The 14,539-nt window shown below is 44.9% G+C and overlaps 1 protein-coding gene across 1 annotated transcript; it reads left to right on the top strand.

Annotated features, from left to right (window-relative positions):
- Nucleotides 1-396: 396 nt before the first annotated feature.
- STK35 (serine/threonine kinase 35) lies at nt 397-13,839 on the top strand. Its single transcript, XM_088467049.1, has 3 exons — nt 397-1,039; nt 6,356-7,092; nt 11,350-13,839. The coding sequence occupies exons 1-2, from the start codon at nt 559-561 to the stop codon at nt 7,078-7,080; spliced, it is 1,206 nt and encodes a 401-aa protein (XP_088323175.1). The 5' UTR covers nt 397-558; the 3' UTR covers nt 7,081-7,092; nt 11,350-13,839.
- Nucleotides 13,840-14,539: the final 700 nt, after the last annotated feature.

The following is a 14,539-nucleotide window of genomic DNA, read 5'->3' as shown; positions in this document are numbered from 1 at the left end:
CATCCCCGGGTGTTATCTACAGGTATTGGTCTCTTCTTTACAACGGCTAACACACGAACATAACGACGCGTTCTTTGCCGCCACATGTGACTCCTGACCACCCCTTCTGGAGAGCTTGGTGTCTTCCAACAGTCAGTGTTTACACTCAGCCAGCTTTGGGATGTGCCATCTCTATAGGGTAGGCTGTTTTGTTTTTTTCCCGTATACCAACTATACGTGGCCGGTAATACGTCGGTGATGGGATCGGTTTGGTGAGTGAGTTGTACGATGTAAAGTGGAGGCGTCGACGGGGCGGTGTCCCTTGGCGGGTTTCGCAGATCAGCTCGTCCACAGTGTCTCCCCCCTGGCAAATGCCGAGTTGGTACGCCCCCCTGTGTAGTAACTCTCACACAGAAGCGATTGTTGCTCAGTGAGCGAGGAGCCGGCTGCGAGCTCGGCCCCGGGGAGGAGATGAGGCCTATCTTCTGCTGCTGCTCCCCGCGTTCTGCTCCATCGTGCACACAGCGATCTGTCAGAGCGGCGGAGGAGGGATGAGGGCTTCGGGCCTGCGGAACCGTCATGGAAACCGCTAAGAGTCCCGAGAGAAAGCGCAGACGCAGCCCTGGAATGCGGCCGCTGAGAGAGCGGCTCCCCGCCCCCCTCAACGTGCAGCCCTTCAACGGGAGCCGCCGAGCCGAGCTCCCGAAGGAGGTTGAGCAGGTGAGCAGGCCGCGGCTACCGGGCGGCGGTAGCAGCAGCTTCCGGCCCCGCTACAGCTTACTGTCGGAGATCGGACGCGGGAGTTACGGAGTAGTGTACGAGGCGGTGGCACGGAAGAGCGGGGCCCGGGTGGCGGTGAAGAAGATCCGCTGTGACGCCCCGGAGAACGTGGAGCTGGCCCTGTCCGAGTTCTGGGCCCTGACCAGCCTGCGCCGCCGCCACCCCAACATCGTACGCTTCGAGGAGTGTGTCCTGCAGCGGAACGGCCTGGCCCAGAAGATGAGCCACGGCAACAAGAGCAGCCAGCTCTACCTGCGCCTGGTGGAGACCTCGCTCAAAGGTATCGGGGGACGGGAGTGTGCATGCCCGGTGGGGGGTGTGTCAGGGATCCGGGCACGGGGGGAGGGAGGGTACTGTCAGTAAGAGGCCTGGGGTGTGTTATACTGTGCAGGCCGACTGTAGTAGGAGGCTGCCCGGCGGGGGGGGGGGGTGAGACGGGGATCTCGGGGCGATTAGGAGCGCTGTCCGGGTATTACAGGCACTCTGGTGCCGGGCACTGAGAATGGGTGCTCGGAGAATCCAGCAGGGGAGGCTGGAGGCGCAAGTTTAGTGTGAGTGCTGAGGCACTGCTGCATGTATCAGGAAGCCAGCAGGGTTCTGCAACAGGCATGTGTGGAGGTGCCAGTGCAGGAGGCCCAAGGCTAGGTCCTTTGGAGTTGTGTATATGGGGTTGGTGACCCATAGCTGGCTCTACTGCAGCCTGAGGCCCTGTCTTAGGCACTAGTCTTGGATAGCAGAGATGATGGGCTGCAGGGAGGGCAATCTGGGTTCTCTGGTGTGGCCTAGTAAACACAGGTGCCCAGTGTCTGGCTCTTTATTGTAAGAACGGATGCAGTGTGTGCCTGGTGTCCAGCATACATTCTAATGCTTCTACAGTAAATTTCATCAGCTGTACAGGTACTGCATTTGTTTGGATCATAGGTGTTACTGGTTTCGTTAAAGACTGGACACAGCGGGGTGCTGGCATCGGCAAGTACGAACACACTTGCTGGTGCCTGGAGCAATAATGTGACAGCGGGTGCCATTCAATGTCGGTTTCCCGACTACTTAATCCCGGCGAGGGTTAAATGGCAGGCATCTAAATCTAGATGCCTGTCATTTTACCGACGCCGGAAGACCGGAACCCGGAATCCCAATCGAAGGCTCCTGGGGGGGGGATTTAGGGTAAGGCACCTTTCTCTTCCCCCAAACCCCCCCCCCCCCCTCAAGGGGACTTTAGTTTAGGCAGTGGGGAAGGGGGGTTAGTTTTAGGAACTGTGGGAGAGAGGCACCCTAAAGGAGGATTAGGGGGTAGAATTAGGTTGGTTTATACTTGCCTTTAGGACGATCGGGATTTCCTCCTCTGTCGGGCTACCACTGCCGGGATTTGAACAGCTGGCCATGCGGCCAGCGGTAAATCATACAGGGTGTATTCGGCAGCGCTGCCCCAGCTGATATTGCCTATCGGTCCTACATGCAGGTTTGACAGGTGATATCGCTAATGGCATGTGTTGTCAGTAGCATAGCGGGTACACACTGCCTGATGTGGCCGATATGTCGTCTGATCTGCTGGATCAAACGACATATCTAGTGTGTACCTGGCATAAGTCGTCATATCCTCCTATGTTGTATTCTGAGATCTAAAGGGTTCCTATTTGATGTAGGGGGTGTTTCCCATTAAATGTTGCTCCCTAGAGATATCCTTTCAGCTCAGCTTGATCATTGATAAGGCCACTACACTAAAAACTGCTCACTTGTGATGCAAGGAAGCAGTGGATTATCCAGCCTCTGGCTGTGTGCTCACTGTCATCCTCTTGTAGGTTATACTTTAGTGGTCATAGTTTATAAATGCTGTTCAGATTAAGGCCTGTTACAAAATGTAATCCCCAGTCTGATCTCTGATCAGCGCAGGAGGTCACCCTGCTGTTTAGCTTTGTGAGATTGGTAAACTGTAGTGTGAAGAGATTACTGTGGAATTTGGAGGCAAGCAATTCATTACTTTCTACAGATGTCCCAGAACAGTGAAACATGTAAACACCTATATTATGCATGTCCCTAGAGGCTGTTTATTACAAGCAAAGTCACGTTACTTAGAGGAGCAGAAGGTATGAATTGTACATCTGTCACCTCATAACAAAAATCTAGCCACATCTGTTGAATGGCTTCATATGTCAGGTTTCTAGGTACATTCATGACTTTGGTTCAGCCTGTCATATCTAGGAGACAGCTGAGTCTTATCTATAATTGGCCTTTATTAGATGGTTGTTGCTTAGACCCTAGGGTGTTTGCTATAACCCATAAAAATAAACCAGGGGAAGCAATGTCCTGAATCTCTTATGTGCAGTGAGGCGGTAGCTGAACTCCTAGGTATATAAAATAATGCTTACGGGTGAATCTGTTTTAATCTACCTTTTGATTAATGCTAGAAACTTGAGATAAGATATAGATAGATAGATCTCGTAATGTATATGACAACTGACCAATTGCACCCAAATGCCTTACAAACACCGACCTTGTCCTTGGTTAAATATGTTTGTACAAACTGGTTATATCAAACTGATTTATTTAAATCCGTTTGGATATAACCAGTTTGTCAAAACTTATTTAACCAAACGACAATGTCTGTTTTTGTAAGGCATTTGGGTGCAATTGGTCGGTTGTAATTTACTCCCATACATTACCAGATTCTCAAGACAGATAATCTAAAGAGTACACACTATACAATATATCGTATACGACGTGGTGCTGTTACATGCACCATTTAATGACGTGTCGTTGTACACTGTATTGTGCATTGTATTGTAGCTTCGCACGGTCATCTGGGTCACACATCGTAGTTTGTACCTAGCTTTACTGCTCATAGCAAATTGTAATCATTGAAACTTTAAGGGTTAGATGTACCAACCAATGAGCTCCTAACTCATTTTGCAAACTGTCTGTAAAGAGACAGGAGCTGATTGGTTGGTACTTTCTGTCTCTAAAGCAGAGTACACAGAAAGATATGCTCCGTGAGCGATATCGTTCAGTGTTGTCCCTTCACCTGCCGGGCTCAATGTTGTTCCTGACATTGAGCATATTTGCTGGACGATATCGTTAACTATATCATTCAGTGACCTCACTGGCTCTATCCCTGAATTTGCAGGATCTATCTCGTCAGATAGGCCTGCAAGTGCGTCCAATGAAAATATCGTTAACTATACGCAGGAGCGTGCATCATTAACAATGTCTTGTATACACACTGAATGATAATGCTATTGTAGTCATTCCGTGTGTATGCAGCTTTAGGCTTAGTACATCTACCCCATAATCAATCAACTGGACTTGGCTATATGCAATTGCACATTAAAAAATTCCTGGATATGCAATGCATCATGTTACAGTTGCTTCTCTCCATGGTGGTGTAGCAATGACAATCTTCTAGGTAGGTCAGAATCTGAGTATTAGTCGTGGTTAACATCCCAAATACTTGCAGGAGCCCTGCAGCTTTTGAAAAACACCCATCTACTTCCATAAAGCTGCCAGGTTAGTACACTGGTTTTGGATGGTCGCATGAGTTTATCACTAGTGCGTCTACCAATGCCAGCAGCAAGCTTAAATAATTTCTAAAGGTGTGTACACACAACGATTTTTTGAACGGTTTAACTGTAACGACGTAGTTGTTCAATCGTTTAGGCAAAAAAAAAAATATATATATTTTTTTTTTTTCAAATGACGAACTATTATCGTTCATGCGCGTTCACGTTTGTAGTTTTTGTTCATCGTCCATTCTGACTGACCAACTTGACTATTTTCATTAAGGGAAAGTTACAAAAATCGTTTGTAGTTCAAAAAAATCGTTCATTACATTTTGTAAATGAATGATCTTAGTTAACTATTTTCGCATTCAATCAGGCTTCTGTACAGTTTAAATACTGGATGACAAGGTTACACTTACCGGGCAGCACACAATCTGTAAATAAAACCCTGGCAACTAGTGCTTTGGTAAAGAGTGTATATTTTTGAGTTTGTGGGTTACAGGTGCTCTATTTTATTTCATCCCACATGACAAAACCTACTGGTAGGTTAATTGGATTTTGACAAAATTAGACCTAGAATTCACAGGGGCATGGACTGATATGAATTATTTACTCTATACTGCAGAGTAATTTGGTGGCGATATATAAACCTTAATAGAGCACTGCAGAATTGTTTGTGCCCACTACAACAAATGGCAGACATCTTGGTCGCCTTCTTCTCTCTTGTAGCTCTTCACCCCCTCCCCTGCAAACACTGTTTCTTAAGCAAACAATGGGTAGAGGAGAGGCACATCATGTTTTTGAGTATGGTGCACTTTTGGCATCACCACTCTGCTTGTTCACAGCCTACTTTTGAAGCAGCACAGCAGCATGGTGGACACAGATTAAGTAAACCGCCTGACCACTGGACAGCCACTCATAATTTGGGCCTTTGATGTTAGCTCAGCATTCCAAAAAGTGAATAATGCAATTAATATATACCCATCTTACAGTGAACAGGACTACTGGCCAAGGTCTGACAAGTTCAGGTCTCTGTTATAATTTTAATACAGTTTATGAATTCAGCATCTTGGGTGTCACTTGTGTGTTGGACTGGACTGCCAATCTTGATCAGCCTTGTCCTATGGGATGGTGATTGTGACTGGCAGGAAGCGTGAACTGCTGATGACTGCAGTCTGCTACTGTTGTAAACTGCAGACTAGCTGGGCTTCATGGAGTGTTCAGTGTGTTGACTAATCTATATGCCTGTACATGAATCTTCTAGAACTTTTTACTGTTAACTTGTGTGGTGACAGACTAGGTTCCAAATTAGTGGTAGTTAAACCTCGCACTTGTGTGCTTTTTTTTTTTTTTTTTTATTGGGTCCGCTATTGGTGTGTAGTCTTATTGCAAATATTCCTGAAGGAGCACATGTGCAAAAATAATCAAGATCTTGGAAATTGGAGTAGAATGCTTAAGGAGTTGAATGCAGTCAGCTAGTTGTATGCCACAGTAATTCCTTCAGAGGCAAATCCCCAATGGATCTTTAACCTGTATGCATTATGACCTCTGCAGTTATGGTGTAGGCATATATGCCACTCTATTACATGGATTCCCAGTTATATTCTCTTTGGGCATTCGGGTTCAACAGTCACAATGTCAACAGTGACGGTCAGTGCTGGGATGCAGGTGCTGGCTTGTCAACAAGGTTAACTTGCTACTTACAGCAAGTTAACGGACCAGCATTAGAACTGTAAAGATGTTTTACCAGCTGCTTTACTGTTTTAAAGCTCATCCTGTTAAAATCTTCATGCCCAGCATTCCAGGATTGATGTCACTGTCAACATAGTGACTTAATCCCATATACCCAAGTTGCTGCGTCTGACATCTATGGAAAAAGTTTTTAAGTGGAGTTTTTAGGGATCTGATATTGTGACTTTCCTATTCCTTCTGAACTTCATCTGTTCTTGATTATGATTATCTTTGATAGATGGATAGATATAGAATACCAAAACTCAGTTTAACTGGAACCATTAAGTTTTTGTTTTTTTTTGTTTTGTTTTTATTTCTGTCCAGCATATAGACAAATATTCCTGATTACAATTTTTTTTTAATTCTTGTAGGAGAGCGTATTTTGGGCTACATGGAAGAAGCTTGTTACCTATGGTTTGTCATGGAGTTCTGTGAAGGGGGTGATCTTAATCAGTATGTCTTGTCCAGACGCCCAGACCCGGCTACAAACAAAAGCTTCATGCTTCAGCTGACAAGTGCCATTGCTTTCCTGCACAAAAACCAGATCGTTCACCGAGACCTAAAACCTGATAATATTCTGATCACAGAGCGCTCTGGATCCCCAGTGCTAAAAGTGGCTGACTTTGGCCTCAGCAAAGTCTGCGCTGGACTCGCTCCCCGGGGTAAAGACAGTACTGGGGGTGGCAGCAATGAGAATAGGACTGTAAATGTCAACAAGTACTGGCTGTCATCTGCGTGTGGCTCAGACTTTTACATGGCTCCTGAGGTGTGGGAAGGACACTACACAGCAAAAGCTGATATATTTGCTCTGGGAATAATCATCTGGGCCATGATCGAGCGGATCACCTTTGTAGATGCAGAGACCAAGAAGGAGCTTCTGGGCACCTACATCAAGCAAGGCAGTGAGATTGTGCCTGTAGGGGAAGCGTTGCTAGAGAACCCAAAGATGGAACTTCACATCCCACAGAAACGCAGAACTTCCATGTCTGAAGGCATCCGGCAGCTGCTAAAAGACATGTTGGCTGCTAATCCTCAGGATCGGCCAGATGCATTTGAGTTGGAGACGAGGATGGACCAAGTTACGTGTGCTGCTTGAGGCACTGTCCTGGTAAGTGGGGTGGTCTGGCTGGTGTCCTTTTCTTATGCTCTGGGAAACCTGACTACTTTCTAGGATGTAGGCCTAATCATGGAAAAAATTAGCAGTCACAGATCTACTGCTTTATCGGTCTTCTATAGCTTAATGGGCGCACTTACGGATTTGGCCATTTAAGAGATCTTTGTTGATTGCTGTAATTTCACAAACAATGTGTGATTATGGCTGGTTTTATTTTGAAAAATGACTGCGAAAGATTAGGTGCATGGCTAAATGACTCCTGTTGCCCAGCTCTACAAAGTCCCTTAAAAAAATAAAATGTATGGTAATCACCCTCTGCATTAGAAGTCTTATCCAGTACAGGCTGCCCTTGTGCATGTTAGTTTGCAACAATTCAAAATCAAAGTACTTAATGCTCACTGCACTATTACAGTGGGCAGAGAACTCATAATACTGGTAAACAGGCTTTCCTTTTAGGTGGTGCAGCCCTAATACACAGGAAGTACCTGCGCTAGAGGCACCAAATGCTGAGAATTGTTATAGTTATTGGAAATGTACACTGCTGGAGAGGTGGGTATAGTATTGTGGTGGGATAGGCCGGTATAACTGCAGCACCTGGTTACTTTGTTCTATGTAGGGGCCTTGCAGTTCATTACTGACCAGGTTTTGTAGAGGTTTGGTGGCTTGAGGGCCTCATGACCCATTTCTGAGCTGATATGGCAGCACAGTTGGAGACAAGTTTAGACACTTCAGTAATCTGCATAAGTGCATTTTGTAACCTTTCACTTTTAGGTCCTTCCAAGTTTTGTACAGCTATTTGTAAAGATTCCCTTTTTAACTACACACAATCATACAAATTACTACCTATACTGGAGACAGTATGTTATTGGGAAGCCGGCGGTCGAAATGCCGACTGCCAGCTTCCCGACTGTCAAATCCCGGCATGGGACTAATTGTCGAAATCCCTACACCTATCATTATCCACTAGCCGAAAATCCTGAAGCCCGGCATACCGAACAAAGGGACCTCTTAGCTACATTACGGCGGGGGGGGGGGGGGGGGTTAGGTTCAGGGACTAATCCCCCCCCCCCCCCCTACTGGCCTCCGCTATCGGGATCTTCACCCATTGGGCTGCCGGCATTGGGATTTCAACTGACATCCGGCAGTCATACATACTGATTCCCTGGAGACAAGCACATCTCATTACTACTTTTATTTCTAGTAGGGGCAAAGCTGGCTTGGAGAGAGAGACTGGTTACCACAAACAGTTCACCCCCCCCACCCCATCTCATTACTTCGGGATGGAGGGTTATTGGTGTAAAAGTGAGGGTGCCAATTTTTGAAATGCAGGAATCCAGCATTTGAGGGCAAAATTTGCAGATGTGATGGGTGTATGGCTGGAGACTTGAATAAGGGTGGCCAGGTACTGTTTGGCAGACTAAGGGGGCACATCCACTAAGCGATATTAATGAGCGATTGCATGGTTACAACATCATAATCGTGCACTATGTCTGAAACTATCAGTGATGCGCGGTCCTGCTGGTAGTTTCCTACATCAATCATTGACAGATTAACTCTGTTCGGGAATGATGGAGGGTGTCTACACTGAACGATTAATCATTCAGTGTAGGCATGGCAGGGGATGGGGAATGACTGTACGATTACGATGTCTTAATTGTACTTTCCCTAGTCAGCATGTGGATGTGTGCCTTTTAGATGTCACATGGCGGTAGAAATGCTATGTCATGCAAGTAAAATCAGGTCAGACCCCACTTATACCCCTTGCAAACTTGCTGCAATAACCCGTGTTATTGCATGTGAACGCGCAGCAACCTGGGTTACTGTGCAGTGTGAAAGGGCCAAGTTGAAATAAGCAGTCGAGCATTTCAACCCTGGTCACAAGCAGGGTTGAATTCTGGTTCAACCTGGCCCATGATGCAGTGTGAATGGGTAACCCAGGTGACATACACTTAACATGTGTCTTGCACGCATTCGGTATGATTGACCGTCGGCCGCATGGCCGGCGGTTCAAATTCTGACAGAGGAGGAAATCCTGGTCGTCCTAAAGATAACCTTCCCTCCCCCTAGCCTAACCCTAACCTCCAGGGGGATTCCTGCCCCTAACCGAACGCCTGTCATTTAACTCTCGTCGGGATTAAGTAGTTGGGAAGCCGGCTGTCTGCATTGCAACGGCCGGCTTCCTGAACGTATACAGTCTTGCACACACCTGAGATTGTTTGGCTTGCGTAAAGCAACATTTTGTCTTTTGTGCTGGGTTAAGGGACAGTAAATGCACATTTGATTATTCTGTTTTGTCTCTAAATGGTGATGATAAAACTGAGACTGTCTAAGCAAATTCTCATTCACCAGCTTAAAAATTTACTTTTACATAATGAATAGAAAAGGGTACTTGTTCCCTGTGAAATACTGCTTTTTAGAAGCATTTGGTATTGAACGGCTTCTATTTAGCAGTTTAATTTCTGCAAACTAATATACTGACTGCAGCACAGCAAATTTCTAAACTGAAAGACCAATATCTACCTGCAAACTAATGAGGCATTAAATTCTGTCCCTCTTGAAGTAGTGGTGACATCTTGTATGCATAAGACAGGTGTTCGCAGGCTGTATAGTAGATGTGAAATCCTGGTTATGCATATTGTAATGTAACCAAACACAATCTGTAATGTCCAGCATATAACCTATAATGTTGCACATAACATTGCCTTTAAGAGGGAGAGGGGATCTTCAAGGATGACTGTATTCCCATCAGCATTGTGTACATGTTCTGGTTACATAACCGTATCCTGGGCAGAAAACACTGATAACTCTATACATGAGCTGAAAACTGTCTTCCTAAAATCTATGTAGATATCGTAGAGCAGTGAGCACAAAAGAGGGGCATGCTCTGACCCCTGGGAGTTTCCATCCTTGTAAAAAGGACAATTGGGAACAATACCTAGCATCCTCAAATGGGTAAGATTGGCAGTGCCGGTACGCTAGTCACTTGCTGAAACACTGAGCATTTCAGCCGCTCAGTTATGAGTTCATCTGTGACCATTCATGCTTTTCTAATGCAGCTTATATAACTTGCCTTGGGGATGTGGGATGGATCATAGTTGGTGTGCAGATGCTTCCTGAGAGCTGCCATCTCTGCACATTCCTTCACACTGACCCCCTCCCCACTTTGTCCCCAGAGCTGCCTGTCCTAAATCCTCACGTGTCTCTCTGCCATGTTGCCCCCTCTACACGTGCTGAGAACCTTTACCATGTGACGTGCCAGCTCAGAAATGGGTCACCCAGTCATTAGGGCCGTGCTGATGCTTCCTCTGATCAAAGTGATGTGAGATGGTGTACAGTTCTGCCTGGCTGTTCAAACCAATGCTGTAAACTTATAAAGGTGAAATATTTAGGTAGAGAAATTCCGTCATGTACATTGCTGCACAGTGGAATCCAAAAGGTCCAGGGAACTCAAATTAGTGGACTGGGTTCCAGTAGATTTATGGTCTGCCATTTACATGCTATTCTGCCCTGGCCCCCTCTAAAACCTGGAGAACAATGTTTGCCAGGGGCAAGTCATATGGCCTGCAGGAAAGCGCACAGATATTGTTCCCAGACCTGCAGAATAGCAAGCATATGGGCTCCTACCCTGTATTTAGATGAGAGCAGGTTCTCCATAGGGTTCTGTTGCCAGATACATGTAGATTTATCACTTTCTTGCAGCTACTTCCTGGATAATCTTCAACCCAAATCCCCTCCTTTTATCCCAGAAATATCCTGCCATCTAGAATAGTTTCTTGTGTACACAGTTGTGCAGGACAGAGCTGCCCTTAACAGCTAAGTAATACCTTATGTCTTGTACTCTTAATAACTTTTAACCTGTTTGTCTTTAATGCTTTGAGGTGTGTCCTCCATAACTCCTTTTAAAATCATTTAACCTGTACAGGTAGATCTAATTCAACGTGTAAATTTAAGTTTGTGCTGAAATTGGTGTCAAAGGGGCAATTCAATCCTGAGTGATTGCTGGCCCTTCACTAACAGCATGGCAATTGTTTTCCCTGCACACCTCTATGGGATGTGAGGAAACAAAGATGTTGTGCTACTGTAATTTTGTAGTGATGTCCTCAACTGTGTATTGAATAGCCACCTAAATGTGTCTGCTGCACATCTGGCATACAGTTATCAGTGACTTCTGATGTCTCATGAGGGCCTTTAACGCTTATGGAATTGTTCTATCTTTCCTTCTCTCATTTAACATTGTCTTGTTTCTCTCAGGTTTTGATGTGGGATCAAGGTTCGTGCTGTCTCTGGAGATCTGGACACTGCCTCCCTTTTTCGCTCTTGGAAAGTCCTGACTGGATCATCTATAATGTGTTCTAGAATAAAACTAGAGCTTGGTTACTATATCCTTGGCCATCACTGGTGCTAGTTACCCAATACTCTCTACCATAAGGGTTCCATCCTTGGCATTGCCTTGTTGGCATCTCATGAGCCACCTCCTACCAGGCGGCTGGATTAAGTTTTCTAGTGTGTTGGGGCAATTACTATACAAATCCTATGCTAACTGTAGGCTAACCCTTGATGCAATGAGTTGCAACACCCTCATTCAGCTGCTAGTAGCATGATCCCAGTTTATTTGCCCTTGGTATACAAGTTAGTCAGCCTTTTTAGGTGTAGCACCTTAAGTGCTTGCAATTAATCTTTACATGGGGTGAGCTGTTCTGTGCCTGCATGTCCCATTTTAAGACTTGGGATGACTTCAATTGTTTGCGCACGAGTGCGCAGGTGTACTGGGATTGGCTGCAAAAAAGCTGCTAAACCCATCCAAAGTCCTGGTTAGAGTACCCAAATGCCAGACTTTTCGCGGATTACTGCTCACCATATCAGGAGGGTGCAAGCAAAATTCTGGGTGTTAGTGCCCAGTCGGAGCAACAATTTAATTGCTCCATTGGGCACCCATGACTAATAGATGTGTGAAAATTTAAAAAATTTAATTCCACCCCTTAATCTCCAAGTTAGTTTGTAATATGGAAGTTGTCTTAAATGGGCTCTGCAGGCCCATCAGTGTCTCTCCCACAATCCTTCACTTCCTCCTAAACCTCTCACCCGTGCTCTTCTCTTCAGTCACTTCTGGGGTGACCTATGGAATGGGTTCACTTGGTCTCTTCCCTGGCACTACTGAATCCTGCACTTACTGTCTCAGGGATATCTGACTGGTGGGTAGTGGCTGCAATAAAGTCCCTTTCCTGTGCCTCACTCACTCCTGGCTGCACCTTCCTGACACCTGCATGCAGAGATGGGTAGATTTTTATTTTTTATTATTTTCTCTACCAAAGTGCCTACTTGCCTGGAGCTGTCCTAGCATACACACTGTGGGAGACACAACTGTAGTATAAAGGGCATTGGGAGGGAGACTTGCACTCTTTAGCTATCACTTGTGTTTGGAGCGCTGTGCCTTATTAATCCTTGCTTCAGGCACCCACTACATACAACTGCAATCCACCAATCATCAGATACCCACCAGCCATTTCTTGCTCCTCCCCCAATGCATGGGCTGACTGCAGACTGCTCACCTTTAAATATTACTTTATTAGTATAGAGAGATTTCCAATGGGGGGAAAAAAATTCTAACTTCAATTGGACCCAGAGTAACCTAGCTGGATAAAGGTTATTCAGTGATGGAATGGGATTCTGTTGTGCTATAAAGTAGTGTCTCTGGGTTGGGCTTCTCACTACATAAGAAAACCGGTTTCCTTCAGAAGACTGACTGTTTCCAGAGCGTACCCAGTCTAACCTAACTTATTCTCAGAGAAAATAACCTTACTATCTAACCAGCAGTGAAAGTTCTGTGCTGGAGTCATTTGGCAGTTCTATAATTTGGTTAGTCACACCCCCTTTCCCCAACCCCCCCCCCCCCCCCCCCCAAAAAAAAATAAAAAATAAAGTGCCATAGATGTAAATTCTAGACAATAGACCCTGTGGGTTGCGCAGTGCAGAGTTGCAAATTTGTGGCATGTCTCCTGCCCCTCTTATAGCTCAGGTAGAAGCTCTGCCATTAAAGATGGGGTGTACAATTGGGCCAATGCACCCCTTTTAAAATATTATCTCTCTCATTATTGGAACAGGGTTGAATGCCAGGGATCCCTGCCAACCTGGAGGCAATTAAGCAGTGATTGATCAATATTCTGACATAATAGGTGGGGGCTGTTATCTCTAAAGGATCATGGGATTCTGCTCTTATACTTGGCTGGTGTTCTTCCAACTGAATTAGAAATAAGCTGGGCATTTCCCTTTAAAAGCTGTTGGCTACCTATTTGGACTGGAGTACACTTTATAGATTTGATCTACCCCCACAGCTGAAGTCAACCATTGGGTGTATCTGTGGGAGGAAAGCATGTTTAACACTCTACTTCCTGCAGGCCAGAAGTAAAGGGCCATGTCTTCACCCTGCCCCTTTAGGTTTGCTGATGTGATCATTCCTTGTTGCTGCTGTCTTGTGCTAGAACACAAAGCTCCACACTCTACTGCTGATTCCCCTCTTCCCAGAAGTGCACCCCCTGTTCAGCAGATCTCCCTCCTATCCATTGTTTTGCACATATGCTGGTGACAGGACCCTTTTATTTTATTTTTTGACTTGGTTGTGAGTTTACAATGTTGTATTTATGTTCCTTGTACACTGTAACTCTCCCTGATGTGTGAATGGCAGTTAAGATGATGTAAGATATATATTTTTTGTGAATATTAATAAAGGGAGTACAAATATTACTGTGGTTGTTTTTCTACCTACATATGGCTGACATTCCTCTTTTAGATTTTTTAAATAAAAACTAGGTCCGCTTATACAGACTAATGTGAGCTGTAACTGGTCATGCTGATTTAAGGATTAAAAATAAATTCATGGACATGTAACATTATAAAAAAAAAAAAAAAAAGCCAACCTGTTGGCATGCTTTAATTAAAGGGCATCTAATTTGCCTTCACCCACTTTTGAGTCTTTAACCTGGTATAGGGATTTATTAATTCCTTTGTCTCTGGATGCCTATAGAACAGGCTCTAAACTTGCAAACAGACTTTATTAATGTAGAAGAACAGTCTACAGGGGAGATTGTGCTGGTAATATTAAAAGCAAAGTAATGTATATACACTCAATAATAGTTACTATACAGACTTTTAGATTTCCACTGTTTACAAATTTGTGGATTTTCTTTTAGGCGTTGGTTTATCCATGTTCCTGCTGTCTTTGAATTTCTCATGCGATGTAGATGCATAAAAAAAAAGACACAGGAGGAACTCATGGTACATAAAATAATTACATGAAAGGTGCTTCTGCGTTAAGCTAAATATCGTACCTTACTCACAATCAAAATGAGCAAGGTCAAGTATGTAAAGGTATCTTTAAATCTTAATGCCACCCATCTATCAGATAACAAATGTATCAAAGCTGTTCTCGGTAGTCCACCTGATC

This window comes from Taudactylus pleione, unplaced genomic scaffold (genome assembly GCF_031769625.1).
Source record: "Taudactylus pleione unplaced genomic scaffold, aTauple2 ptg000069l, whole genome shotgun sequence".
Classification (NCBI taxonomy): Eukaryota; Metazoa; Chordata; class Amphibia; order Anura; family Myobatrachidae; genus Taudactylus; species Taudactylus pleione.
This window is presented reverse-complemented; position numbering and strand designations above follow the sequence as displayed.